Source organism: Oryctolagus cuniculus, chromosome 9 (genome assembly GCF_051225735.1).
Source record: "Oryctolagus cuniculus isolate XC-2025 breed Fujian yellow rabbit chromosome 9, ASM5122573v1, whole genome shotgun sequence".
NCBI lineage: Eukaryota > Metazoa > Chordata > Mammalia > Lagomorpha > Leporidae > Oryctolagus > Oryctolagus cuniculus.
This window is the reverse complement of record NC_142875.1, coordinates 12,593,243-12,618,653: the sequence shown is the minus strand read 5'-3', so window position 1 is coordinate 12,618,653 and position 25,411 is coordinate 12,593,243. Positions and strand designations below refer to the sequence as shown.

General features: G+C 45.9%; 1 protein-coding gene across 8 annotated transcripts in view; it reads left to right on the top strand.

Annotated features, from left to right (window-relative positions):
- The first annotated feature begins 1,275 nt into the window (after positions 1–1,275).
- Positions 1,276–25,411, top strand: part of PCCA (propionyl-CoA carboxylase subunit alpha) — a 432,698-nt gene continuing 408,562 nt past the window's right edge. For all 8 annotated transcript variants that reach the window (XR_016212709.1, XR_016212708.1, XR_016212710.1 and 5 more), the window contains exons 1-2: positions 1,276–1,415; positions 23,881–23,958. Coding sequence is in view for 5 of the 8 variants with exons in the window: in XM_070048637.2 (XP_069904738.1) it covers positions 1,311–1,415; positions 23,881–23,958 (183 nt within the window). In the remaining 3 variants the exon portion in view is untranslated. The remainder of the gene's footprint in view (positions 1,416–23,880; positions 23,959–25,411) is intronic.

The following is a 25,411-nucleotide window of genomic DNA, read 5'->3' as shown; positions in this document are numbered from 1 at the left end:
GACTCTCAGAGATGCACAGCACTTCAGAGCAAACTCTGTATACTGTAATATTTATCAGTGAGATGATCTGATGGCTGAGATTTGCTTTCAATACTCCAGCAAAATAATAATAATAATAATAATAATAATAATAATAAAAGGGGGAAAATGGGGAGGCCTGTGCAGTGTGTTAAGCCACTGCTTGCAATCCCGGAGTCCCATATTGGACTTCAGGTTCAAATCCATCTTGCTCCGTTTCTGATCCAGCTCTTTGCTAAAGAGCCTGGGAAAGTAGCGGAGGAAGGCCCAAAGTGTCTGGGCCCCTGCCGCCCACATGGGTCACCTGGAGTTCTGGTTTCCTGGTTTCAGCCTGGCCCAGCTCTAGCCATCGTGGCCCTCTGGGGAGTGAATCAGTGTATGGAAGATCTCTCTCTGGCTCTCCCTCTTTCTGTTTTCTCTTTCCCTTTCAAATCAGTGAAAATAAAGCTTAAAAAAGGGGTGGGGTGGGGTGGGGTGGAGGAATAAATGAAAGAGGAGTGACAAAATGAAACCGAGGGGTGCCTGGGTTATCACAATGCTATTTTCTGTTTTTTGTGTTTGAAAATTAACACAGGATAACAAAACGATACAACGAAACAAGTGCCTGGTTCATGAACACTGCAGGCAGACTTGAGCTCAAGCCCCGGTTAAACACTTACTAGCTGAGTGGCTCTCTCTGGCATATACTGCGTCAGCTGCAGGGGTCTTGCAGAGCTGAGCAGCACAGAATTGGAGGCAAGCAGCCCAAGAGCCGGCTTAGTGGCTGCGCTAACACGGATTCCAGCTTGGACTGAGAGAGAAGAGGTGAGCTCGGATCTGATTTCTAGACCGAGAACTTTTTTTATGTTGTCCACGTTCCCTCGGTTCGATGTTTAGGAATCGATTTCACAGCCGCAGGGCGGCCCGACTTCAAGGGAGTCACGGACGTTCAGGGCACGGCTGCGCCTGGGCTGCCCAGCGGCCGCCGGGACACAGCCGGCTTTACCCCGAGCAGGCTGCCGTTCCCATTCCCGGGGTTGCCTCGGGTCAGCGGCCTGTAGCCGGACTAAGGTCGAGCGCATCGGCCCGCCCTCCGGCTCCCTCGGGTCCTAGCTCGCTCCGGCTCAGCCTGGCTCCCATCCTGGTTCCCAGCCTCGGCGGTTCCACTCGACCCTCTTGGCTCCCTCTCCCCGGGCAGCAGGGGGCGGGGCTTAGGGTCTTCGGCTTGTGATTGGCCGGAGCCCAGGCGCTCCCCTTCTCCGCCCCCTCGGCGGGGTCAGAGGTCAGCCGAGCGCCGGTCCGCCGGGGTTGCAATGGCGGGGCTGTGGGTAGGGGCAGTAGCGCTGGTTACGGCTGGGCGGCGTGGGAGGCTGCCGCCGCAGCAGCTGATGCGAAGCGCGGCTCTGAGGACCCTGAAGGTGAGCCGCGGCGGGGCTCCGGCGGCCTGGGCTCCGTGGGCTTCCTGTTCACACAGCTCCTCAGTGGTCGGGGAGCGGGCAGCGCCGGCTGCGTCCCGCTGCTCCGGCGGCGCCTGGGGACACCGGTGTCCGCGGCCCTCGTGCCGCCCCCCGGGCTCCACGCTAGGGCGGGCCGACGGGGCATCCCCCGTGGCCGCCGTGGCCCGCGAGGATCCCGGAGCGCAGCGGCCTAGCAGAGGCTGGCAGCCGGCGGCTCTCTGCCCTGCCGGGCCGGCGTGCGGCTGCTGGCCTGGGGCGGTTTCCGTGTGTGTGTGCGGCGCGGCAGTTAGCGTGGTGAGTGTGTCTGGGCTTTGAAAGTGCTGTGAGGAGTCGGGGTGCCAGTGCGGTCTACGCCTGCCTTAGTCCGTGACACCGCGTCATACTGTATGTGACTGTGCCCTGTGAGTTTATTTTTCTTTTCTGCGTGGTGGTTAGCCGGATTCTAAACACATCTACCCTGTGTTCTGCATGACCCAGGCGCCTGGCTGCTTGCCTTGCCGGTCGGAGTGTTCGTGTGCTCCTGTTTACTCTGTTCCTTGCATGTGAAGTCTAGTTATTTCTGGGCATAGACTGCCTAACCTACTGTATTAACTGAGTTTATGAAGTCACTTGAACAAAGTGACTTTAAAAGTGACAAAAGAACAAAGTTCTTTAAAAGTGAAGGCGCCCTGAACACCTGCCAGCTGGCTCAGTGTACTTGTTAAACTTTTGAAGAAAAAGCAGAAAACTCTGAAAAAGGCAGCATAACATGAACTGCTGTCTCTGAAATTTAGAACCGGAAGACGCTTTAGGCATGATCTGCCCCCTGCTGCTGAGCTGAGGCCGGCTGGGCAGAGTGAAGAGGCAGAGCTGCACCTGTGTGTCCTTGGTGTTCGCTTCGGAATGCTCTTGCTGTTCTCTGTTGGCACACGGTTGTTTTTCACCCTTAAAGAAACCTTTTATTTATGGAGTACAAATTTCGTAAGTATGGCTTTAGGAATATACTGATTCTTCCCCCCATACCCACCCTCCCAGCCCCACTCGCACCCCACCTCCTCCTCCCTCTCACATTCCCAGTCCCTTTCTCTATTAAGATTCATTTTCAATTAACTTTATACACAAAAGACAGACTTTATATTAATAAAGATTTCAACAGTTTGCACACACACACATGCACACACACTATTTGAGAACAAGTTTTATAGTTAATTCTTATAACTCATTGAGGACAGAGATCCTATATATGGGAAGTGCACAGTGACTCCTGTTGTTAATTTAACAATTAACACTCTTACGTATGATGTCAGTGACCACCTGAGGCTCTTGACATGAGCTTCCTAGGCTGTGGACGCCTTTTAAATCCACAATCTCCATTAGTATTTAGACAAGGCTATAAGCAAAGTGGAAGTTCTCTCCTCCCTTCAGAGAAAAGTACATCCTTCTTTGGTGGTCATAAGGTTCTTGATTTTTAATATTTATCATTCTATAATCTTTAAAAAAATTTTTTTCTGTGAATTTAAAAGAAGTTTATTTGTTTGAAAAGCAGACACAGAAAGAGAAAATCTTCCATTTATTGGTTCACTCCCAAATGCCTGTAATAATAGCCAGGGCTGGGCCAGGTGGAAGCAAGATTGTGAAACTTCCTCTGGATCTCCTGCCTGGGAGGTGGCCCACGCACTTGTGCCATCGACTGCTGCCTCCAAGGGTGCATTATTAAGAAGAAGGCTCAGAAGCAGAGTGGCCGGCACTGCAGTTGGCACACTGATAGGGGATGTAGGTGTTCTAAGCAGTGGCCTGACCAGCTGTTGCCACAATGCCCAACCCACTCTGTGATCTTTCCATCTTGGTTGGCCACATCACTTGTAGTTGTAAGACACATAATGTGTTCATTAGGAGAAGGCGCGGTGTAGTGGAAAGCCTTGGACTTTGGACTCCTACACAGGGGGCTTTGTGTATAGGACTGGTCCCTTTGCTGGGCTTCAGCTTCTTGTTCAGCTGTTTTCCCTGCCCGGGTCAATCTTTGTTAAATGCCTCCTGTGTTCCAGCTCTAGGGATTAATTATGATTAATGCCGCAGATTATAGTCTACTTGGGAGAAACAAGTAAGTGTAGGGGAGAGGTCCTGATGTTGTAACAAAGTAGAGGAATTTGACGAAGTCAAGGTGATCTGGAACTCTGTAGCAGATACTGCTCTGTGGCTTTTCTTGAAATATTTTCTGTAGTCCTTAAGCAGCCGTATATGCTCTGCTGACAGAGGAGGAAAGTGAAGCAGAAAGTGCTGTGTGACTTGCTCAAAGCTGTAGAGCGTGCAAGTGCAGACCTAAGGCTGGGAACCCCAGGACCTGTGCTCTCAATCATACCATACTGCGTGAGGTAAGGGAGTGTTTTCCTTTGGAAGTGAGAATTGCGATCTGTTTTCAAGGAGGAGGTGACCTTTTCCTAGGCAAAGATAGATGAATGTTATGTGAGAGAGAATAATACATACAAAGGTCCTGTGGCCAGAGGGAATGACAGGTTAGAAGATCTGAGAAGAGCCTGCTGAGTCCCTGGTGCAGAGATGAGAAGGTGCTGGAGAGGGAAGCAGGAATCAGACCCTGGTGGACATTGTCAATCCTGTTTTGAGGTTTGGTGTTTATCTTAACGCCGTTGGAAGCCATTGATGCTGGAGGTGGGAGGGATGACACTGACATTTTAGATTGGGGAGGCTGAGAGAGAGAGAGGAAAGTTGTTACTGTACTTGCTGTTACACACTTACCTTGTAATATATAAGCTTTGATTTTTTTCTTACCTGTTTTCTTCGGTTTAATGTCCCAGCAGAGACTATACTTTGTCCGGACAATGTTGACACAATAGGTATGAATGCTTGACAATAGAGTAGCATTATGTTTGTGCCAGCAAAGAACTCCTGCTTGAGGGGAAGTGCTGTCGAAGTTCAGTGTTGCTGCACTGGAACTTGAGCTGCTGCTTCCCTCCATGAACTTGAAATGTGCCCCCAGTCTGTTTGAAGCAGACGCTTTTGAAGATTTTAACCCCTCCCATCCTTCCCTCCACTCTGCAAACCTTTCGGTTGGTTGGAAAGCAGAGAGCTAACCCTAGACTCCAGTCTAGAGAATCCTGGCCTGCCTTTTAGCCAGTTAGCAGATTTTTAAAAAATTATTATTATTAGGGTATTTGTAGAGTTCACCCTTTAGTCTTTACTTAGTTGTTGTGTGTATCAGCTTCTTAACACATTCCGCTTAAAACCCAGTTTTAAAATTTTGTGTACATTCATTGGCTCCAAGATGTTGGTTTATGGTAATTGCTATGCTTTGCTAGACCTTTTTATTCCTTAGTTTCCATATATATATATATGTATTTAAATTCATGTAGCAACTAGGTCAAAAATCCCAATTTACAGAAGAGGAAATAAAACTCAGAGTGGTTAAGTAATTTAAGTACACAATTGGCTGAGATAGAATTTTAACCTTGGATAATATAATTCCAAAGTCTTGCTTTTCCAATTACAGATTATCTCTCCCTTGCATTATGGACTCATTGTGTGGTGCTTAAGCTGTAGGTTCTTTGAGATCTTTGATTTGGTTTTGTATCAGTATGCATGGAAAAGAATGTTTAAGCTTGCCTTAGTGCTTCAGAATTGCCCAGAGGTAAATGTTTCCAACATACTGGCAAATTTCTGACAAATCATTTGGGAAAAAACACTTCTGGCCAGCGCCGCGGCTCACTAGGCTAATCCTCCGCCTGTGGCGCCGGCACCCCGGGTTCTAGTCCCAGTTGGGGCGCCGGATTCTGTCCCGGTTGCCCCTCTTCCAGGCTAGCTCTCTGCTGTGGCCAGGGAGTGCAGTGGAGGATGGCCCAAGTGCTTGGGCCCTGCACCCGCATGGGAGACCAGGAGGAAGAACCTGGCTCCTGGCTTTGGATTGGCTCAGTGTGCAGGCCACAACGCTCCAGCCGTAGAAGCCACTTGGGGGGTGAACCAACAGAAAAAGGAAGACCTTTCTGTCTCTCTCTCTCTTTGTCTAACTCTGCCTGTCAAACAACAACAACAACAACAACAGCAAACAAACAAAGCACTTCTAAGGTGATTACACAAATCAGTTTCTGGTGTAATAAAATGCTTGTGGGGATGGGTGTTTGGTGCAGTTGTTAAGCCTGCATCCCGTATCAGAATGCCTGGGTTCCAGTTCTGTCTCTACTTTTTTTTTTTTTTTTTTTTTTAAGGTTTGTTTTATTTATTTGAAAGGCAGAGTTAGAGAGAGAGAGAGAGAGAGAGAGAGAGAGAGAGATTGTCCGTCTGCTGGATCATTCCCCAAATAGCCGCATGCACTAGGGTTGGGCCTGGTGGAAGCCAGGAACTTCATCTGGGTTCCCACTTGGATGACTTGGGCCCAAGCTCTTGGGCCATCCTCTGCTGTTTTCCCAGACACATTAGCAGGGAGCTGGATCAGAAGTGGAGTAGCTGTGACTCATACTGGCACCCTTATGGGATACCGGTGTCACAGGCGGTGGCTTAACCTGTTACACCATGATGTTCGCCCCCAGTGCCTCTACTTCTGATCCAGCGTCCTGCTGATGTGTACACTGGGAGGCAGCAGATGATGGCTGCAGTACGTGAGTTCTTCCTACCCATATAGGAGACCTGGATGGAGTTCCTGACTCCTGGCTTCAGTGTGGCCCGTCACCTGCTATTGTGGACATTTAGGGAATGAACCAGAGGAATGGGAGGCACCTCTCTCTCTCTCTCTCACTCTGTCTCTTCAAATAAATATACATTTAAAAAACTATAAAAATATTTACAGATATTTGTGAATTTATCCGTGTATTTTTTGGATTTCTTTCTGTTAAGAGGTTTAGAACTGAGATAAAAACTTCTACAGCTCTTTGCTAAATGGGGAGAAAGATGATGACTTTTTTTTTTAACAGTTATTTATTTGAAAGAAAGAGTTACAGAGAGAAGGAGAGAGAGAGAGAGAGAGCGAGCGAAATAGAGTGCGAGCGCAAGCTTTCATCCCCTGGTTCACTCACCAGATGGCTGCAATAGCTAGCCCTGTTCCAGGCCAAAGCCAGGAGCCAGGAGCTTCTTTTAGGTCTCCCATGTGTGTGGCAGGGTCCCAAACATTTGGGTCATCTTCCACTGCCTTTCCAGGCACATTAACAGGGAATTGGATCTGAGGTGGAGTAACCGGGGCTTGAACCAGTGCCCACGTGGGATGCCGGTGCTGCAGGCAGCAGCTGTACCCTCTATTTCACAATATTTCACAATGCTGGCTCCAATAGTGACCTTTATTTTCTTGAAAGAGATTTATTTTTTTGAGTCCTGAATGATGTAGTGAGTGTGTTAATATTTAATTGAATAAATACTCCATCCTGTAGTCTTAAATTAGGGTTTGGAAGAAGAGTTGATAGGGTTTAAATGAATGGATTGAGAGGAGCCAGTGTAATATAGTATTACTAAACAGGGGAAGAACTTTAGAAGTCATTTGTAGTCCCTCATTCAAGCAGAGATCTAGCTCCCATTGCTCAAAAAGTGTTGGCAGTGTCTTGTAAGCCCCAAGCATCACGGTATGCACTGAGGAGACCAGAAAAAAAATGACAACATGTCTGCTCACTGGGTCCCAAGTACAAAGAGGTCAAGGAATAAAAATAAAGATTGAGAAGGCCATTGTTCTTTAAAGAGAATAATTTCATAGCACAGCAAAGTGTCCTGTGCCAAATTGTTGCTTTTGTGTGAAGATATGCTTCAATGGTTGAAGCAAAACTACATCTTTTTTTGAAAGATAAGGTATTGAGTGATTTAAAAACATTAGTTTCTTTAATTTATTTTAAATGTCCACTGACATTTTCATAAAAAAATACCACAGACTGTAATGGGACCAATAAAAGAAGATCAAAGTAAAAGAGAATTTCAAAAATGCTGGAAGATACAGACTTGTAATTTTATTCAGGAAAAGTAATACATCATGCATGTGGCATACTTTCCGTGGTATTTTTTATCCTGGAAACTTTTTTTTTAGGATTTATTTATTTGCAAGGCAAAAGGATATATAGAGAGAGGCAGAGAGAAAGAGATATCTTCCATCCACTGTTTACTCCCCAAAGGGCCGAAACAGCCAGGGCTAGGCCAGACTCTATGCAGGTCACCCACATGGGTGGCAGGGGCCCAGGTACTTGGCCATCATCTGCTGCATCCCCAGCACATTAGCAAGGAGCTGGAAGGCTGCCTGCATCCTAAACCTGGTGGCGTAAGGCAAGAGGAATTCGTGGCATTCTGGAGTGGGTGAGCTTGAAGTCAAGGTGTTGGTGGGGCCACGCTCCCTCTGAAGGCGATAGGGGAGCATCTTTGCATGCCTCGGAGATCCTGAGGTTTGGCTTCTGGTGGCAGCACTGCAGGCTCTTCCTTCACGTGGCCTCTTCTTCCTCCTCCTTGTGTGTCTTCTTGTCTTTCTGTTACAAAAGCTGTGTTTGTCATTGGATTCAGGGCCATGGCAGGATCCAGGATGATCTCATCTTGAGATCCTTTACTTCATTATATCTACAAAGACCCCTTTTTGCAGGTTCTAGGACATGTACACATCATTGTGAGGGCCACCATCCAACCCTGTTACACCTGCTATATCCCAGACACTGTTTCGTGAGCACCGCTGCCATCACTGTGGTTCTGTGTGAATAGAGGACACTGATAGTGTGCATTGATAGTGTTCACATAAATAGGAAAGCTCAAAGAGTAGGATAATGGCTGTCAGCCTAAATAACAGAGAAGGAGATTCTTTAATTCAAAATGATAATAATTTGGGAATAGCACTGTGATGAGAATATGACATATGATAATACGTTTATCATACTGTATTAACCATAGTAGTAAAAAGAAGGTCATAAAAACTAGCTTGATCTTCATAGCAGGCATGGAAAAGAAGAGAGCAGTAGGCTATTTGACTCTACTTGCATAGCATAAAGAAGAAACATAATAACATAAAGGATAAACAGGACTTGAAGTGGGATAGAATACATTATAGGAGTATCAGGGCGGCTAGCAATCCGACAGACAATTTCCTTATTACTCATTTTACAAAAACTGCATGGGTATTTCCTCTGGTAGTTGGTGTGAATCCTGGCACTTTGTGAAGGTTCGAGTTGTGTGAAACCAGTCCTGTGGAGGGGAGATGGCCAGGTTCCCTAGTAGCAGAGCCTGAGAAAGGCTTTTGTGCAGGAAGTGGCCAAGAAGAGTGAAGGAAGTGGGACAAGGCTGGGGAGAAAGCAAAGGAAAGGGGCACCCCAGCCGGAGTCCGGCTTCAGTCTTTCCCCACAGGGCCGCTCTAAATCCCAGAGGCGGGGAGCACTCCAGTGGTGGCAAGCAGCTGCAGCAGCTCTGGTTGGGAACGTGTCGGAGATGCACTTTGTCCAGCCATACCCCAGGCCTTTAGGGCCAGAAGGCGGAGGGTGGAGCCCAGCACCTGTGTTTCAACAAGCCCTCAGCCCTCTAGGTTATGCTGGTGCAGAGTAGTCTAATTATCCCTGTGAAGCAGAAACATTGTATATGGTGAACTGTAATTTTGTAGACTCATGTTCAGAAGGTAAAAAGATGCAAAATTAACATTTTATTTAACCCAATATGTTAAAAATATTATCTCAACATGTAAAATATAAATATTTGCCAGTGAAGTCTTTGCCTTTTTTTGGTACTAAGTCTTCAAAATCTGGTGTGTAGTTTACTCTTGAGCACCTTTAAATTTGACTGCGTCCCATTTCAAGGGCTCAGGATCCTCAGGTGGCTGGTGGCTGCCACATTGGACAGATCGTGCAGCTGAATTGGCACCACCATGAGGAGATGCCTTTTGAGCCCTGGGTTAGTCCTTGCCTTTCAGGCTTGATGGAGAACTCCTGTGTGGTTGAGGAAAATGGTCAAGGCGAGGAGCCGTGCAGCAGCAGCCCGGCAGCGGGGCATGAGTGGCTCAGCAGACTGGCTGGGTTGGTGATGAGACTTCCTGGTGCTCTACCTTAGTGAGAGGCAGGGCCTGGGGAATCTTGCGACGTCACCGTGTCTCCCAGGTACTCTTCCTGTGAGGTGTTCAGACAGTGGACCTGGGGATGGCACTCCAGGTCCTGAAGACCACGCAAAGTGTGTTGAAAAAAGAAGCTGTGTGGAGGTGGAATGGCCTGACATCCCTGGGGTCTTCATTGAAGACAGTCCCTTAAAAGATCACTTAAAGTCTGTTAAAATTCTGAAACACTCAGCTGGTACTTTGGCACTCCGGGTCAGGAAGCAGGGAAGCGAGGGCATTGGAAGGGCTGGAGACGCAGCGTTTGCCAGGGCTGACTTTGCCTGGGTAAGAGCTCTGCTAACGCACACTTGGGATGATCAGTTCTTCTTTTTTAGAAGGCTTTTATTTAATGAATACAAATTTCATATGTACAGCTTTTAGGAATATAGTGGTTCTTCCCTCCATTCCCACCCTCCCACCCCTACTCCCATCCCACCTCCTACTCCCTCTCCCATCTCATTCTTCATTAAGGTTTTTTTTTTTTTTTTTTTTTGACAGGCAGAGTGGACACTGAGAGAGACAGAGAGAAAGGTCTTCCTTTGCTGTTGGTTCACCCTCCAATGGCCGCTGCGGCCGGCGCGCTGCGGCCGGCGCACTGCGCTGATCCGATGGCAGGAGCCAGGTACTTCTCCTGGTCTCCCATGGGGTGCAGGTCCCAAGTACTTGGGCCATTCTCCACTGCACTCCCGGGCCACAGCAGAGAGCTGGCCTGGAAGAGGGGCAACCGGGACAGAATCCGGTGCCCCGACCGGGACTAGAACCCAGTGTGCCGGCGCCGCAAGGTGGAGGATTAGCCTAGTGAGCCGCGGCGCCGGCCAAGGTTTGTTTTTAATTGACTTTGTATATAGAAGACCAGCTCTATACTAAGTAAAGATTTCAACAGTTTGCAATCAGTTTCTTCTTGTAAGCAGAATACAAGCTGATAGAGAATTAGCTTGTCCACAGAATCATGGGTAGTATTCACCTGAATGATACTGTGGGTGTATTAACAACATTAGCAGGCTTGGTTTTGGCAGAATATAGTGATTAAACTTTTCTTTTAGGAAAATTACTAAGTGGGTTTACCAGTTGGCTGCTACATGATGCCCTATCTTGAAAGTAGGAGATAGTTTACCTTATAAAAGGATCTTTGTTTCCCTGTTTGCAAGGGCTGGAGGCATCCAGTTTGTCTAAAAGCAGTACCATTTTGTTGATATTTGAAAAAAAAAAATCGACCTTCTCTTTGAAAGACGGAGTGATACATGTGAGAAAGATGCTCGGAGAGAATCTTTGATTTGGTGGCTATTTCCCCAAATGCTTGGAACAGCTGGGGCTGGACCAGGCTGAAGCCAGGAGCCTGGAATTCAATGCAGGTCTCCCACATGGGTGGCAGGGCCCCAAGTGCTGCTGCCTTGTGGAATGTATTATCAGGATGCTGGGTGGGAAATGGAGGTACCTGGACTCGAATTGACAACGTGATGTGGGATGCCAGGCTGAATCCAGGAGCTCAAAACTAAATCTGCGTTTCTTACATTGGTAGAAGAGACACAAGTACTTGAGCCATCATCTGCTGCCTCCTGAAGTGTGCTTTAGCAGGATTAGCGGGTTGGAATTTGGGGAGCCAGCACTCTGACAAGGCGTCCTGGTATGGAGACTGGTGTCCCAAGCAGCAGCAACCACTGTGCCACAATGCCTGTTGCAGTGCTAGGTATTTAGTACATTTTTGTTTAATCCTCATCACAGCATGAGGACCCAGGTCAGTACTGTCCTTGACTCCAGCTTGCAGATGAGGATATTTCTGAGTCAGGATATGAAGCCAGGTCAGAGCTGAGTCTAGACCAGAGTGCTTAGTGACTACATTCACATTCTGGGGGACTGCTGCATAGTTGTATTGAGTTCCTGTGTAATACCTTTTTTTGGGGGGCCGCTTTATGAGACTCATTTGTTCCTTTTAACAGCTCTTTAGGAATTCGGGAGTTGTTGTTGCCTACATTTATGAATGGAGAGAGAAGTGATTGACTCTGTCTTGTAGCAGTGAAGCAGTGGAATTAACAGTTGACCTAGGTCTTGGGTCTCTGGGGTCCTGCCACCTGTGCCCACTGTTAGTAGGCATTTCATTTCTATGTGTGGAAGGTACAAGATATTTTTATTCCGAAGGAAAACAGTGGCAATGTTACTGGGAAGTCATTTTGTACACCTTGACCTGTCCTTTGACTGTGATACTAAATAGTTATTGTAAAAGGTGTCGCTCCCCCTCTTCGTGGAGGAACGACACAGGACCCTGCGCTGTTCTTTGGTCTGCTCGGCCCTCCCCGGGTTTGCTGCTGGTTCTTCCCGGGTTGGCTACCGACCCTTCCACCTCCGTGGAAGGGCGGTTCCCCCTGCCACATTCCCCACTTCCGCGGGGAAGCGGCACACCGCTGGCCGGCTCTCTCGGGGGCTGCACAGGTGTTCCTCTTAGATGTTCCCCTTAGATGTTCCTCGTGCATGCTGTCTCTCTCCTCCTTTATAGTCCTCCTCCGCCAATCCCAACTCGGCTGCCCACACGCCGAGTACGCTGCTCTCCTCCAATCAGGAGCAGGATCAGCTCCTGGAGGTCATCACTCAAGTTGGCAAGAGGCAGCTGCGTAGAAGCTGTTTTCTCCTCTCCCAGCGCCATATTGTGGGAGAGCAGATGCATAGAATAAGTCTTAATTCCAGTAACTCAGTCCAGTCCGGGTTGCTCCCCACAAAAGGAATCATGTAAGTTTTTCCTGAGAACTTTTGTTTTGAGGAAATATCTTAAAAGAATTTTGGATTGGACTTTTAGTAGTTTGTTTTATAATTATGTTTAACAAAGACAACAAGTGTGAAGAGTCTGTGTAGAAGCCCAAATTAGCAGATTTCTACTAACCTGTTCCCTGAATGAAAAGAAATATTCTGGGGCTGCTGTTATGGCACAGTGAGTTAAGCTGCCATTTGTACTACCAGCATCCTATATTGGGGCACCTAGTGAAGTCTTGGCTGTTCTGCTTCCAATCCAGCGTCCTGCTAATGTGCCTGGGAGGACAGCAGACAAGGACCCAGCCCCAGGTGGAGTTCCTGGCTTCTGGCTCTTGGCTTCAGCCTGACCCCAGTCCTGGCTATTTTGTGGTCATTTTGGGAAGTGAACCGGAGGATGGAAGATCTGTCATTCTGCCTTTCAAGCATATAATTCAATCTTTTTAAAGGTTGATTTATTTAATTTATTTGAGAGGCAGAGTTTACAGAGAGAGGGGAAGAGATAGAGAGATCTTCTATCTGCTGGTTCACTCCCCACATGACCCCAGTGGCTAGAGGTGAGCCAGGCTTCTGAAGCCAGGAACTTCATCCAGGTCTCCCATATGGACGGCAATGGCCCAAATACTTGAGCCATCTCCTGCTTTCCCAGGCCATTAGCAGGGAGGTGAATCAGAAGTGGAATAGCTGGGACTCAAACCAGTAGCTCATAAATCCTTTTTTAAAAAATAAATTTTCTTTTGTAACTTTACAAAAGTCTGATTTTTGGGGGGGGGGGGGACCTGCACTGTTCAGTTTTGGATTTGTATCAAGGTCTGCTAGGAGTAAACATGAACAGAGTGTTTATAGCGCTGACTCCAAACCAGTTCAGACTTGCTATGGGAGGGGCCCAGACTAATGCTTTCCCTTAGTAGTTGCTCTGTTGTTACACTTCCGCTTGCTTTTGCAGGTTCTGAGTCCAGTTACTGGGTAATTAGGGGCATCTGTAACTTTTCAAACTTGGGCCACATTATTATAAATTTACATGTATATAATCTGTGTGCTTTTTTCTTTCATAATGAATCTAAAATATAGTGTTAGAGCTTTAGAACCAAGTTTTTTTTAAAATTTTTTATTTGAATTTTTTATTTATTATTTATGTATTTGAAAGGTACGGTTACAGAGGGAGAGGCAGTGAGAGAAAGGTCTTCCATCTGATGATTCACTCTCCCAGTGGCCGCAACAGCCAGGGAGGGCTGGGCCAGGCTGGGACCAGAAGCTTGGAACACCATCCAGGTCTCCCACATGTGTGACAAGGTCCCAAGCACTTGGGCCATCATCTGCCTTCCCAGGCACAATAGCAAGGCACTGGATTGGAAGTGGAGCAGCTGGGGCTCAAGCAGCAATCATAGGGAATGTTGATGTTGCAGGTGATGGTGCCAGCACCCAAAAAGAGTAGTTTTGAACAGTAACAGAAATTTTCCAAAACAAATTTTTCTCAGGTAGCTGTCATGGTGTATCTTCTTCTACATTAAGTTTTATTAGTGCCATGCAGTTACTCATTATCCTAGCATCATCATTGGTTTTATAAAGATTTATTTATTTACTTGAAAGGCGGAGTTCCAGAGAAAGGGAGGGAGGGAGATGGAGGGAGGAGGAAGGGAGGGAAGGATGGAAAGGAGGAGAGAAAGAGAGAGAGAGAGAGAGAATCAATTGATCTTCAGTCCACTGGTTCATTCCCCAAATGGCCGCAACAGCCAGAGTTGGGCCAATCTGAAGCCAAGAGCCAGAAGGTCTTGGCTTCTAGGTCTCCCATGTGGGTAAAGTAGCCTAAGGACTGGGAGCATTTTCTGCTGCTTTCCCAGGCCACAGCAGAGAGCTGGATTGGAAGTGGAACAGTGGGGACTAGAACAGGTGCCCAGATGGGATGCTGGCATTGCAGGCAGTGGCTTTACCTGTTATGCCACAGTGCCAGCCACTGTTTTATAGATGTTCAACATTGTTTCTTTTTTCATTGTGTGTTTGACCCAACCTGAGTCTTTTAAATTTTGTGTTCATGTTTACTAAATGTTGAGTATATTTTTAATGTGTTTCTCGCAGATTAACTAGTACAACCTTATTTTTTTAAAAACTGGGCAGTTGAGAGACTTTGATAAAAATGTCAAATTTTTGTTTACTATTTATAGAGTATAATTCATGTGGATTGAAGACATTTTATAAATTTTATGCATTTTATAAATTTTGTGACAAGGGAATTCCAGTTAGAATCTTGATATATAACAGTGCTTGAATCTTATAGCTTGCGTTAGATTTGGTTTTAAGAACTGTATGGTGGGGCTGGTGTTATGGCCTAGTGTTGGTAAAACCAAGATCCTTCTGTCTCTAACTCTGACTTGCAAAATAAATAAGTAAATCTGTAAAAAAGGAAAGAACTGTATGGGGTAGGTGTTTTTTATTTTAGTTTTGTGTTACTGTTAATCTCCTGAAAGTAAATGCAGTATACATTGAGTCAGCTCAGGGCTTGACCACTCAACAATTTTTTTTTTTTTTCTGACAGGCAGAGTGGACAGTGAGAGAGAGAGACAGAGAGAAACAATTTTTTTTATTTATATATATATATATTTTTTTCTTTGACAGGCAGAGTGGACAGTGAGAGAGAGGGACAGAGAGAAAGGTCTTCTTTTGCCTTTGGTTCACCCTCCAATGGCCGCCGCGGCCGGCGCGCTGTGGCCAGCGCACCGCGCTGATCTGATGGCAGGAGCCAGGTACTTATCCTGGTCTCCCATGGGGTGCAGGGCCCAAGTACTGCACTCCCTGGCCACAGCAGAGAGCTGGCCTGGAAGAGGGGCAACCGGGACAGAATCCGGCGCCCCGACCGGGACTAGAACCTGGTGTGCCGGCACCGCAAGGCGGAGGATTAGCCTAGTGAGCCGCGGCGCCGGCCGCAAACAATTGTTTTTAAAAATTATTTGAGAGGCAGAGAGTGAGAATGCACATGGACCCATCCCCTGGGTTACTCCCCAAATGCTTGCAATGGCCTGGGCTGAGCCCAAGCTGTAGTTGGAAGCTGGGAGCCAGGAGCTCAATCTACGTCTTCTACATGGGTGGCAGGAACCCAACTACTTGAGCCATTACCACTGCCTCCTAGAGTCTGCGTTGGCAGGAAGGTAGAGTCCAGAAATGAACCCAAACAGTTCAATATTGGATGCCAGCTAAATGCTGGTTCCACTTAGCACTTTCTGAATTGTTCTGGGATTGAAACTCTTGTCTTCTGGTGGATCCAGGTTTGTTTTGTCCAATTTTCATGAGCTTGTCTATGGAGATAGGAGATGGAGCCCAAATGTTCTGAGGTGTTTGTTCTAAAAAGTACCCTAGAAACCTAGATAATTTATACTTACCAAAATCTGTGAATTAGCTTTATGTCCGTTGGGTAGGTAGTTCAGCCTTTTGTCATTGTGAGTAGCCTCAGAGTAGTAAATACTTGGGATCTGTGCCACTGTTTTCTTGGTCTCCCTATTCTGTTAGAATGTACTGCCTGTCCATTAGTAAATCTCAGAGGCTGTCGTGCACATGTGCTAATCTCACAGTGATAGTGGAGTGGTGTAACTTAGTAAGGGACCTTAGAGAAAAGTCATCTGAGAGCTTTCATTTCTTAGCAGAGAGCTGAGGGGTTAAACTGATTTGTTGGAGTCATAGAGATAGCATGAGGGAGTACATGAGGACTTGTGATCCTGAGTTCTTTCCTATGCCCAGTACTGCGTTCCTGGGCATTCCCTCCCCTGGATAGAGGCTTTATTGTTTATTCCTAATTCTCCAAAGCCAGTTAGAATACTGAAGATGCTTGTACAGGTTATATTTTGTCTCTTGCAGATGTGCGTTTGGTTTATGCCGCCTCTTTTACCAAAGAGTTTGTTTTCTGCATTGGCTGAGGCTATAAACGCACAATTTTTGGGGGAGAAGCATAATCTTTATCCTCTTAAGTTTGCTCTAACAGTGAAGTTGCTAGATTATGACCATTCTTGGGGGCCAACACTATGGCACAGCGGGTAAAGCTGCCACCTGCAGTGCTGTGATCTCATATGGGCGCCGGTTTGAGTCTTGGCTGCTCCACTTCTGATCCAGCTCTCTGCTATTGCCTGGGAAAGCACTAAAAGATGACCCAAATGCTTGGGCCCCTGCACCCACATGGGAGACCTGGAAAAAGCTCCTGGCTCCCTTGGATCGGCCCACCTCTGGCCACTTGCAACCTTTTGGGGAGACTTCTCCCTGTCTGCCTCTGCCTCTCTGCAACTGCCTTTCAAATCAATAAATAAATCTTTAAAAAAATTATAGATTATGACCATTCTGATGAAGGTGGAAAAAGACTAGATTTTTGTTTGATTGCATCAGTGAGGAGTAAGGAGACTCTTGGTAAACTGTCATTTTTTTCCACCACAAATTATATATATATTTTAAAAAGTATTTATTTATTTGAAAGGGAGAGTTATAGAGAGGGAGAGAGAGATCTTCCATCTACTGGTTCATTCCCCAAATGACTGTGACAGCCAGTGTTGGGCCAAGCCGGAGCCAGAGCCAGGAGCTCCATCCAGGCTTCCTATGTGGGTGGGAATTCTTGGGCCATCTTCTGCTGCTTTCCCAGGCACTTAGCGGGGAGCTGGGTTGTAAGTGGATAATCCAGGACTCAAACTGGCACCCATATGAGTTGCCAGTGTTGCAAATGGCAGCTTAATCCACTGTGCCACAATGCTGGCCCCCAAATTATATGTATGCGTAGACATTAATGTTAATGGAAAGTGTCACTGTTTAATGTCTCCAATAAAAATAACTCAAGACTTTCCACAAATTTGTGCTTATGTCTTGGTAACCATTACAACCTGGCTCTCATTTGTAAGATTGGGGATGGGGGCTTCTGCTGTGGTGTAGTGGGTAGAGCCACCACCTGCAATACTGGCATCCCATGTGGGCACTGGTTCGAGTCCTGGCTGCTCTACTTCCAGTCCAGCTCCCTGATAATGCGCCTGGGAAAGCAGTGGAAGATGGCCGAAGTGTTTGGGCTCCTGCATCCATGTGGGAGAACTGGATGAAGTTTGAGGCTCCTGGTTTTGGTCTGGTCCAGGCCTGGCTGTTGGGGCCATTTGGGGAGTGTAGCAGCAAATGGAAGATCTCTCTTTCTCTCTCTCTGGCTCTGCCTCTCCCTCTCTGTAACTCTGCCTTTTGGATAAATAAGTAAATCTTAAAAAAAAAATAAAAAAATTGGGGATAGTACTCTAACTCTTAATTGGAAATATTTGGAATAAATCAGAGGTAGTCTTGGTCTTTTATTGGAATACAATAATAAAGTTAATTTGCTTCCTATTCATAGTTCATTGTTCTTTTCTTTAAAAAAAAAAAAAGATTTATTTATTTATTTGAAAGAGTTACAGAGAGGCAGAGGCAGAGAGAGAGAGAGAGAGAGAGAGAGAGAATATCTTGGATCCACTGGTTCATTCTCCAAATGGCTTCCAAGGCTGGAGCTGTGCTTGTCCAAAGCCAGGAGCCCGGAGTTTCTTCTGGGTCTCCCAGAAGGGTGCAGGGGTCCAAGGACTTGGGCCATCTTCTGCTGCTTTCCCAGGCCATAGTAGAGAGCTGGATAAGAAGTGGAGCAGCTGGGACCTGAACCAGCACCACCCATATGGGATGCTGGCATTGCAGGTGGTAGTTTTACCTGCTCTGCCATAGCACTGGCCCCAAAATTTTTTTTCAAAAAGTTCTAAGGATGTATTCTTGGTAAGAAAGATTAAGAAGGGAAGAGAATTTTTTGGATAAAAAAAGACATTGGTTACAAAGATATTTGTCCTAAAATAAAATAGCTGGTGTTCTGTAAGAAGACAGAAACAGTTTAGGACAGTTAAGTGAGGAAATATAAGAATGTTATAAAAGGTGTGTGGAATAGGTGACAGGTACTTGTTACAGTGTAGGGAACTAAACTATACCCTGACCATAGTTTAAATATAGTGGGTGAAAATTTAATAAAAATGTGGAAATAAAAAAAAGGCTTGTGGAAGATAAATTCTGTGTGAGATTAGTTTGGCTGAGATCAAAAGAAGGTTGTTTATGTGAGTTTCTAAAAACTGAGCACTGTTCTCAAAGGTACACTGACAGCAAACTAAAATCTGATGCTTTGATCCAGCAGCAAGGTTTCTTCTGCCCTATGCTGTTTTCCTTTCTGGTTCTGACTCAGCTAAATTTTCAAAGTGATGGCATGATTTCATGTATTAATTCTTATCAAGGAGACACAGATTTTGTCTTTTATTAATGTAATCTCATCTGTTCTGTACTGATTGTTAGAAACAGTTGAGTTTTAAAAGTTAAACTCTCTGGAGCTGGCACTGTCGTGTAGCAGGAAAAGCTACCGCCTGCAGTGCAGGCATCTCACATGAGCGCCGGTTCAGTCCCGGCTGCTCCACTTTTGATCCAGCTCTCTGCTATGGCCTGGGAAAGCAGTAGAAGATGGCCCAAGTGCTTGGGCCTCTGCACCCATGTGCAAGATCCAGAGGAAACTCCTGGGTTAATTTTGGCCTGGCTCAGCCCTGACTGTTGTGGCCATTTGGGGAGTAACCAGCAGATGGTAGGCCTCTCTCCTGCCTCTCTTCTCTGTCTCTCTCTCTCTCTGCCTTTCAAATAAATAAATAAATCTTTAAAAAAATGTAAATGCTGGGGCTGGCGCTGTGGTGCAGTGGGTTAACGCTTTGGCCTGTAGTGCTGGCATCCCATATGGATGCTGGTTCTAATCTCAGCTGTTCCACTTCTGATCCATCTCTCTGCTATGGCCTGGGAAAGCAGTGGAAGATGGCCCAAGTCCTTGGGTCCCTGCACTCGTGTGGGAGACCTGGAAGAAGCTCCTTGCTCATGGCTTGGGATCGACGCAGTTCTGGCTGTTGTGGCCAAATGGGAAGTGAACCATCGGATGGAAGACCTTCTCTCTCACTCTGTCTCTCTCTGCCTCTCCTCTCTCAGTATAACTCTGACTTTCAAATAAATAACCATCAATCTAGCAATGGACTTCAGCAATAGTTGTCAGGTATAGTTATAACTTCTCTTAGAACCTCTATGTAACTTAAATGTAGCTGAAAAGGTTATTGACACTGACTCCTGGTTATGAAATACTTCCCTTCCTATATGGGACCAGATCAACAACTAGGTCAGATCTAACCTGGCATATAAAAGGTGGACAAATAAAAGCCAGCCACAAGACATTTGATCAAGTGGGTGCTTAAAAAGGATGATCACAAGAAGAGAATAAAAATGAAGTCGCTGATGTCAGCCCTCAAGAAAGCTAAATGAAGCAGAGAGTTTGCAGAAAAAGGGTTCTTATGCCTGCTTGCCTGGTAACTGCTTTATCATAGATTAATGATAAGTAAAACCAAAAGGACTTTACAAAATCATGTAGCTATGGATTATATACTACTAAAAAATAAAATAGGGTGTTGGGAGGTGTTACAAATATGCTGCTCTAGGCTGGCGCCACAGCTCACTAGGCTAATCCTCCGCCTTGCTGCGCCGGCACACCGGGTTCTAGTCCCGGTCGGGGCGCCGGATTCTGTCCTGGTTGCCCTTCTTCCAGGCCAGCTCTCTGCTGTGGCCGGGGAGTGCAGTGGAGGATGGCCCAAGTGCTTGGACCCTGTACCCGCATGGGAGACCAGGAGAAGCACCTGGCTCCCACCATCGGATCAGCGCGGTGTGCCGGCCGCAGCGGCCATTGGAGGGTGAACCAACGGCAAAGGAAGACCTTTCTCTCTGTCTCTCTCACTGTCCACTCTGCCTGTCAACAAACAAACAACAACAACAACAAAATGCTGCTCTAATTTAACAGACAACTCAAACTTAATTTCAAGTGAGATTGTTCAAATACACAGAAAAGTTAACAAAATTCATATTTCAACTTTCAAGTGATTTAGAGACCGGCACTGACTATCATGGTGGTGGCCTTTTTTAGGACCTATATATATATATATAGTAGTATATATAGTTTATACTATATATATATATATACACACACACACACACTACTTATCTTACTATTCTTTGGACCCTGTATCCAAGTAATTATTATTTGTATTTGTATCCCTATACAAACTGTTATTTGTATCTCTGTATCCTAGGTTGCTTTGTACGGCTGCTTTCTTACAGAGTTGCCCACCTATGGCTGATGCTGCTGACACACTCAAGGCCTATTGCCATGGACCCTTTGATGTTTCCCACCAATGGAGTCCCTGGCTGCCAGTTCCCCATGATAACCGTGTTCAGCAGGAATCAGCCAAAACTTCTTCATAACAGAAGTTGGGGATGGCTGTCGGCGGGGGGGGGGATGGGGGGATGGGGGGATGTCAGGGCCTCACCAGCAGCGTAAAGGGCTTCATCACTTAGGAACCACCAGCTCTGGCGCCACAGTTGGCGCAAATGGCCAGGTGGCCCGTTGATGGTGACCATATGTCCATGACCAGTTTCAGGAGTATGGTCAAGATAAACTACTCCTGACATGTCCTAAGATAAATTCTTTCTTGAATCTGTGAAAAATCCTTTGATGTTTTACATATATAAGGCCCCACTAGTATATTGTAGCAGAACTCTTTCTGTTGTGGCTAGCGGGAGTTTCTGCCCCTCTGTTCTCTCAGTAAACTTTGGTAATATCACCCCTTCTCTTTCGTTTGTTGCCCTTATACTTTGTCGTGAATAGAACAGGATTCAGGGGGTCAGATCAGATGCAGCAATTTTTCTGTTTTATCTGTTCTGCTATTATTGCCTTCTATTGTGTGTTTTAATTTCACTAAATGTACTTTTCAGCTGAAAGTTCTGCTTGATTTTGTTTAATGACTTTGATCTATCACATCTCTATCTTAGCATATTGAATCATTTCTCTGTGTTCTCTTGAATTTTGTTGATTTTCTATAAAACAAGCTATTTTGAAATCTTCATTTGAGGATTTGGAAATTTTGGTTCCTATGTAGTCAGTTCTGTCTTTATATTTTGTTCCTTAGGTGAAGTCATGGTTCTCTGGAAGTTCTTGGTGTTTGTTGGTATACAGTATCATTTCCACATTGAAGGAGTAGTGTAGTAATTTGGCTTTGTGGCGATCTTTCTAGAAATTCTCAGTTGTCTTTTTTTTTTTTTTTCCTCTAGGCCTATAGGTACTTCACTGAAGCTGTTTCAGTAGTAGATAGCACTCTAAGTTGTGGTTTGCCCCAGGTCTGTTTTTTTTTTTTTAACTTACTGCATCTTACAGTATCCCCCAAATCTGCGGTTGATATGTTAGTAACTATAACACTGGGATAGTACCTAAAAAATGGCAGTTTGTTGGACAAGCCTCTTGTGGTAGGCTCAGATTCTTTGTCCTGTGTTGATTGCTGCCACATCAGGAACCCTGAGCCTGCCAAGACCAGTGCTGCCTTGGAGTAAGTCCGAAGTTCTCCCTGCCACTGGGCTCACTGCCCAGTGCTGTACCTGTCAGCCACTGGTGGTGTCGGCTGGCAGGTAAGACTGCTCAGCCAGGACCATGGAACTTACTGTGCACTGAAGCAGGTCCGGAAGCTTTGTCTGCAGGCACTGGTCTGGGTCAGAGACCATTAGAACCTTCTTAATGCTCTGTTTTATTAGCCTGGTGCCGAGTGCCAAAACTGTCCTTGTCTGTCCTAAGTTGTAGGAGGGCTGATAAAGGTAGCCTCTCAGCTACTCAGGCAGCCTCTAGGTGGGTAGCAGCTGGGTCTCATAGTCACCAGGCCCTGTGTAACCTCAGGGGTGCGCCCCAGGCCTGCAGGAGGCTGTAGGTGACACATGCCTCAGAGGTCTGTCTCAGCAGGGTGCAGGTCTCTCCCTGATCCTGGGGCAAGTCTAGAGACTGTCCATAGGCCCTTGCCTCTGGGCGGACACTGCTAGGATCTGCCCAGTGTTTGGCTTTATCAGCTTAGCACTGAGCCCCCAAGCACAGTCCCGTGGCCCCTTGCTTTCTGCCCAGGTTTGGGAAGAGTTTAAAGATGGCCCCATGGCCACCCAGACTAGCCATAGTCTGGTCACACATAGGTCTCATAATCATGGGTCCCTATGAAGTCTTCTGGGGGGTGTCCACCCAGTCACCTGAGGCTGGCAGTGATACTTGCCAAAATGAGTCTGACCCCCTTGGAGCAGAGGTCCTGTCTGATGGGCTTTAGCTATGCAGTAGACCCAATTGTGAGCTCCAAGACGGGTCCTAAACTCCCTCTCCTTTCTCTGGAGCCTGGGGGTGGGGTGAGTAAGGCCCCCTGGTTGTGGAGGTTCCAAACTTCACTCCCAGGATGTGAGCCTGGGGGCAGGGGTCAGTGGGCTCGGCTTGACCAGGTTTTTTGCAGGGAGCCAAGCCTTGAGCATCAGTCTGTTCTCCCTCTCCCACGTGGGAGGCATCTGCCCAAGCCGAGCTTCTTGAAGTTGGGGCAGGTGTGATGTGGCCAGTGTTTTTCTTCTTGCTTTCTTCAGTGTGACTTTAGTTAGGAGCATAACGAGATGAGGTACTGTGTTCCACTCTTACGTCTGTAGTCTTGTGACCAGGACTTGGTGTGTGTGTAGTTGTTCACTTCAGTGTTTCTGCTCGTGGCTGCCCAGTGGAACCTCTTACTCAGCTGCTTTCTTGGTTCTGCTACCTTGATTATTTATTTACCAGGGAGACAGAGAGGGAGAGTGTTACATCTGCTATTTCGCTTCCCAGTTGCCAGAGCCAGGAGTGAAGAACTCAATATTCAATCTGGGCTTCCCACATGGGTGGCAGGGACCCAGTTATTTTAGTCACCATCTCTTGCCTCCCAGCATGCACATTAACAGGAAACTGAAATTGGGAATGGAGCTGGTACTCAAACCCAGGCACTCAGACATAGGATGTGGGCATTCCAAGCTCTGTCTTAACCATTGTGCCAAATACCCACCCTGTAAAGACTATTTTATAAAGTCTGTCTTTCATATCTGTTACCTTCACTTTTATGTAGAGATTACATTTGTAACTTGTTATGCAACTCTGAGTTCATTTTACAGTATTGGTATGAAGACATTTGTATTGTTATCCTCTTAGAAAGTTCTAAGAGTTGTACATGTTGTCTTTCATTGATTTTTTTTCTCTTCCTTTTCTCAGTCTAGCTTTATTAGTGACTACTGGGAAAATTGTTGTCTTCAACCTTGGCTATAATTTTTTTAGTCTTTTTAATGTGGTAAAACATATTTTCTCCACAGATGTTTATAATGGATTAGATGTAGACTTGATTATTATTATTGTTATTAATTTTATTAGCCAAACCACTTTAATACAAGAAAAAGTAAAATAAGAAGTCATGTTTCAGTCATCAGCAAATAAAAAATGTTTTCTTATCTCTGGTCACGGTTGATATTGATGTTGATCCTTGAGGCCAAGAATCTTGTTGTGTGATTCCTAAAGTTCTGTGTGGAATGTGACATTTCTGACCATGCTGTATCTTTCAGTCCGCATGACCACATGTTCCTGGGGATTGTCTTGATGCCTTTTGTTCCAAGTGCCAAGGAGAAGTGTCTGTAGTAAAGATTTCCCTTACATCATTATGTTTTGTGTAGAGCTGCATGTATTGATTGATAACACATTTGTTTTAGAAACAAACTGGAAGAAATATCCTGAAAGCAATATTTAAAGCCCATTCTTATATATTTATAACTTTTTTTTTTTAATAGCATGTTCCACACTATTCAAGACAGCACTTATTGGTGTCCCGTGGTCTCGGTTCAGTGGGATATGATCCTAGTGAAAAAGTGAGTATTTACAAAAAATGTTCTCAATCGCTAAGTTATAGTGGTTTTGCATTTCTGTCTCCACACTGTATTCAGTGTACAGATTAAACTTTGTTGATACTGTGAAATTATCATTGCTCTGGTAGTTATAGTATGTGCTCAGTCTTTGTTCCTTTTTTATGTGGGCCATAGACTGAAGTCTTTTTAAGTTTGTGTTTGTTTTTGTACCCAAAGTTGAATACATTTGCAATGTATTTCTCTTGTTGTCAGCAAATTAATAAAACAGTCTTTCTTAAGGACTAAGTAGTTGAGAGATTTTGATTAAGCTCTTGAGGTGTTTTTTTTGTTTGTTTGTTTGTTTGTTTTGATAGGCAGAGTAGACAGTGAGAGAGAGAGAGACAGAGAGAAAGGTCGTCCTTTGCTGTTGGTTTACTCTCCAATGGCCGCCACGGCCGGTGCGCTGCGGCCGGCGCACAGCACTGATCCGCACAGCACTGATCCGAAGCCAGGAGCCAGGTGCTTCTCCTGGTCTCCCATGGGGTGCAGGGCCCAAGCACCTGGGCCATCCTCCACTGCACTCCCTGGCCACAATGGAGAGCTGGCCTGGAAGAGGGGCAACCGGAACAGAATCCGGCGCCCAGACCGGGACTAGAACCCTGTGTGCCAGTGCCGCAGGTGGAGGATTAGCCTAGTGAGCCGCAACGCTGGCTAAACTCTTGAGTTTTTGTTTCATTTATTTAATATTTATATGATTCTTTTGGATTGAAGACATTATGCATATTGTAAATTTGGGGGCAAGGAATTTCTAATTAAGATTGCAATATATCTTAATGTTGAGTCTTCTAAGGGACATGACAAATGGGCTAAAAGTAGTGATTAGAAAGGAAAAACATGTTTACTGTTGAATGTAAGCATCAAAGAGGGCAGGAGGCTGGGCCTCTTCTAGGAAAACAGATTTATTTAAAGAGCTAGTGCACACTCCATTGTGAGCACATGCAGTCTGTCTTCACTGGGAAGGAAGAGCTGCCACCACCCATGCTGGGGTCCTCCTTTTGTAGGGTAGGAGGTGGTGTTCAGGGCAGGGCCTAATCGAATATTCAAATAGGATAGAGTTGGGTGTGGGACTTGAGATTTGGGAATCTTGAAGTGTCACGGATGTCTCCTGTGTAATGTTAATTGAGGCACAGGTGCATGATGGGGAATGGGTGTGCTGATCCACAGGCGTGTTGGATTTGTTGTGCACAGCTCAGGCACGCCCTCAGCTCCTCTCTGCATGTTAGCTACCTACCTGCCCACATCATTTTGACTTGATTGGTCAAGGCAAATATTATGAGTGATTGAGAATGACTTAGTTGAGATACCTTCTAAGTCACCTGCTGAAGAACGCAAAACTACCTGTCAGGATTTTTAAAGATTTATTTATTTGAAAGGTAGAGTGACAGAGAGGCAGAGGCAGAGAGAGAGAGAGAGATCT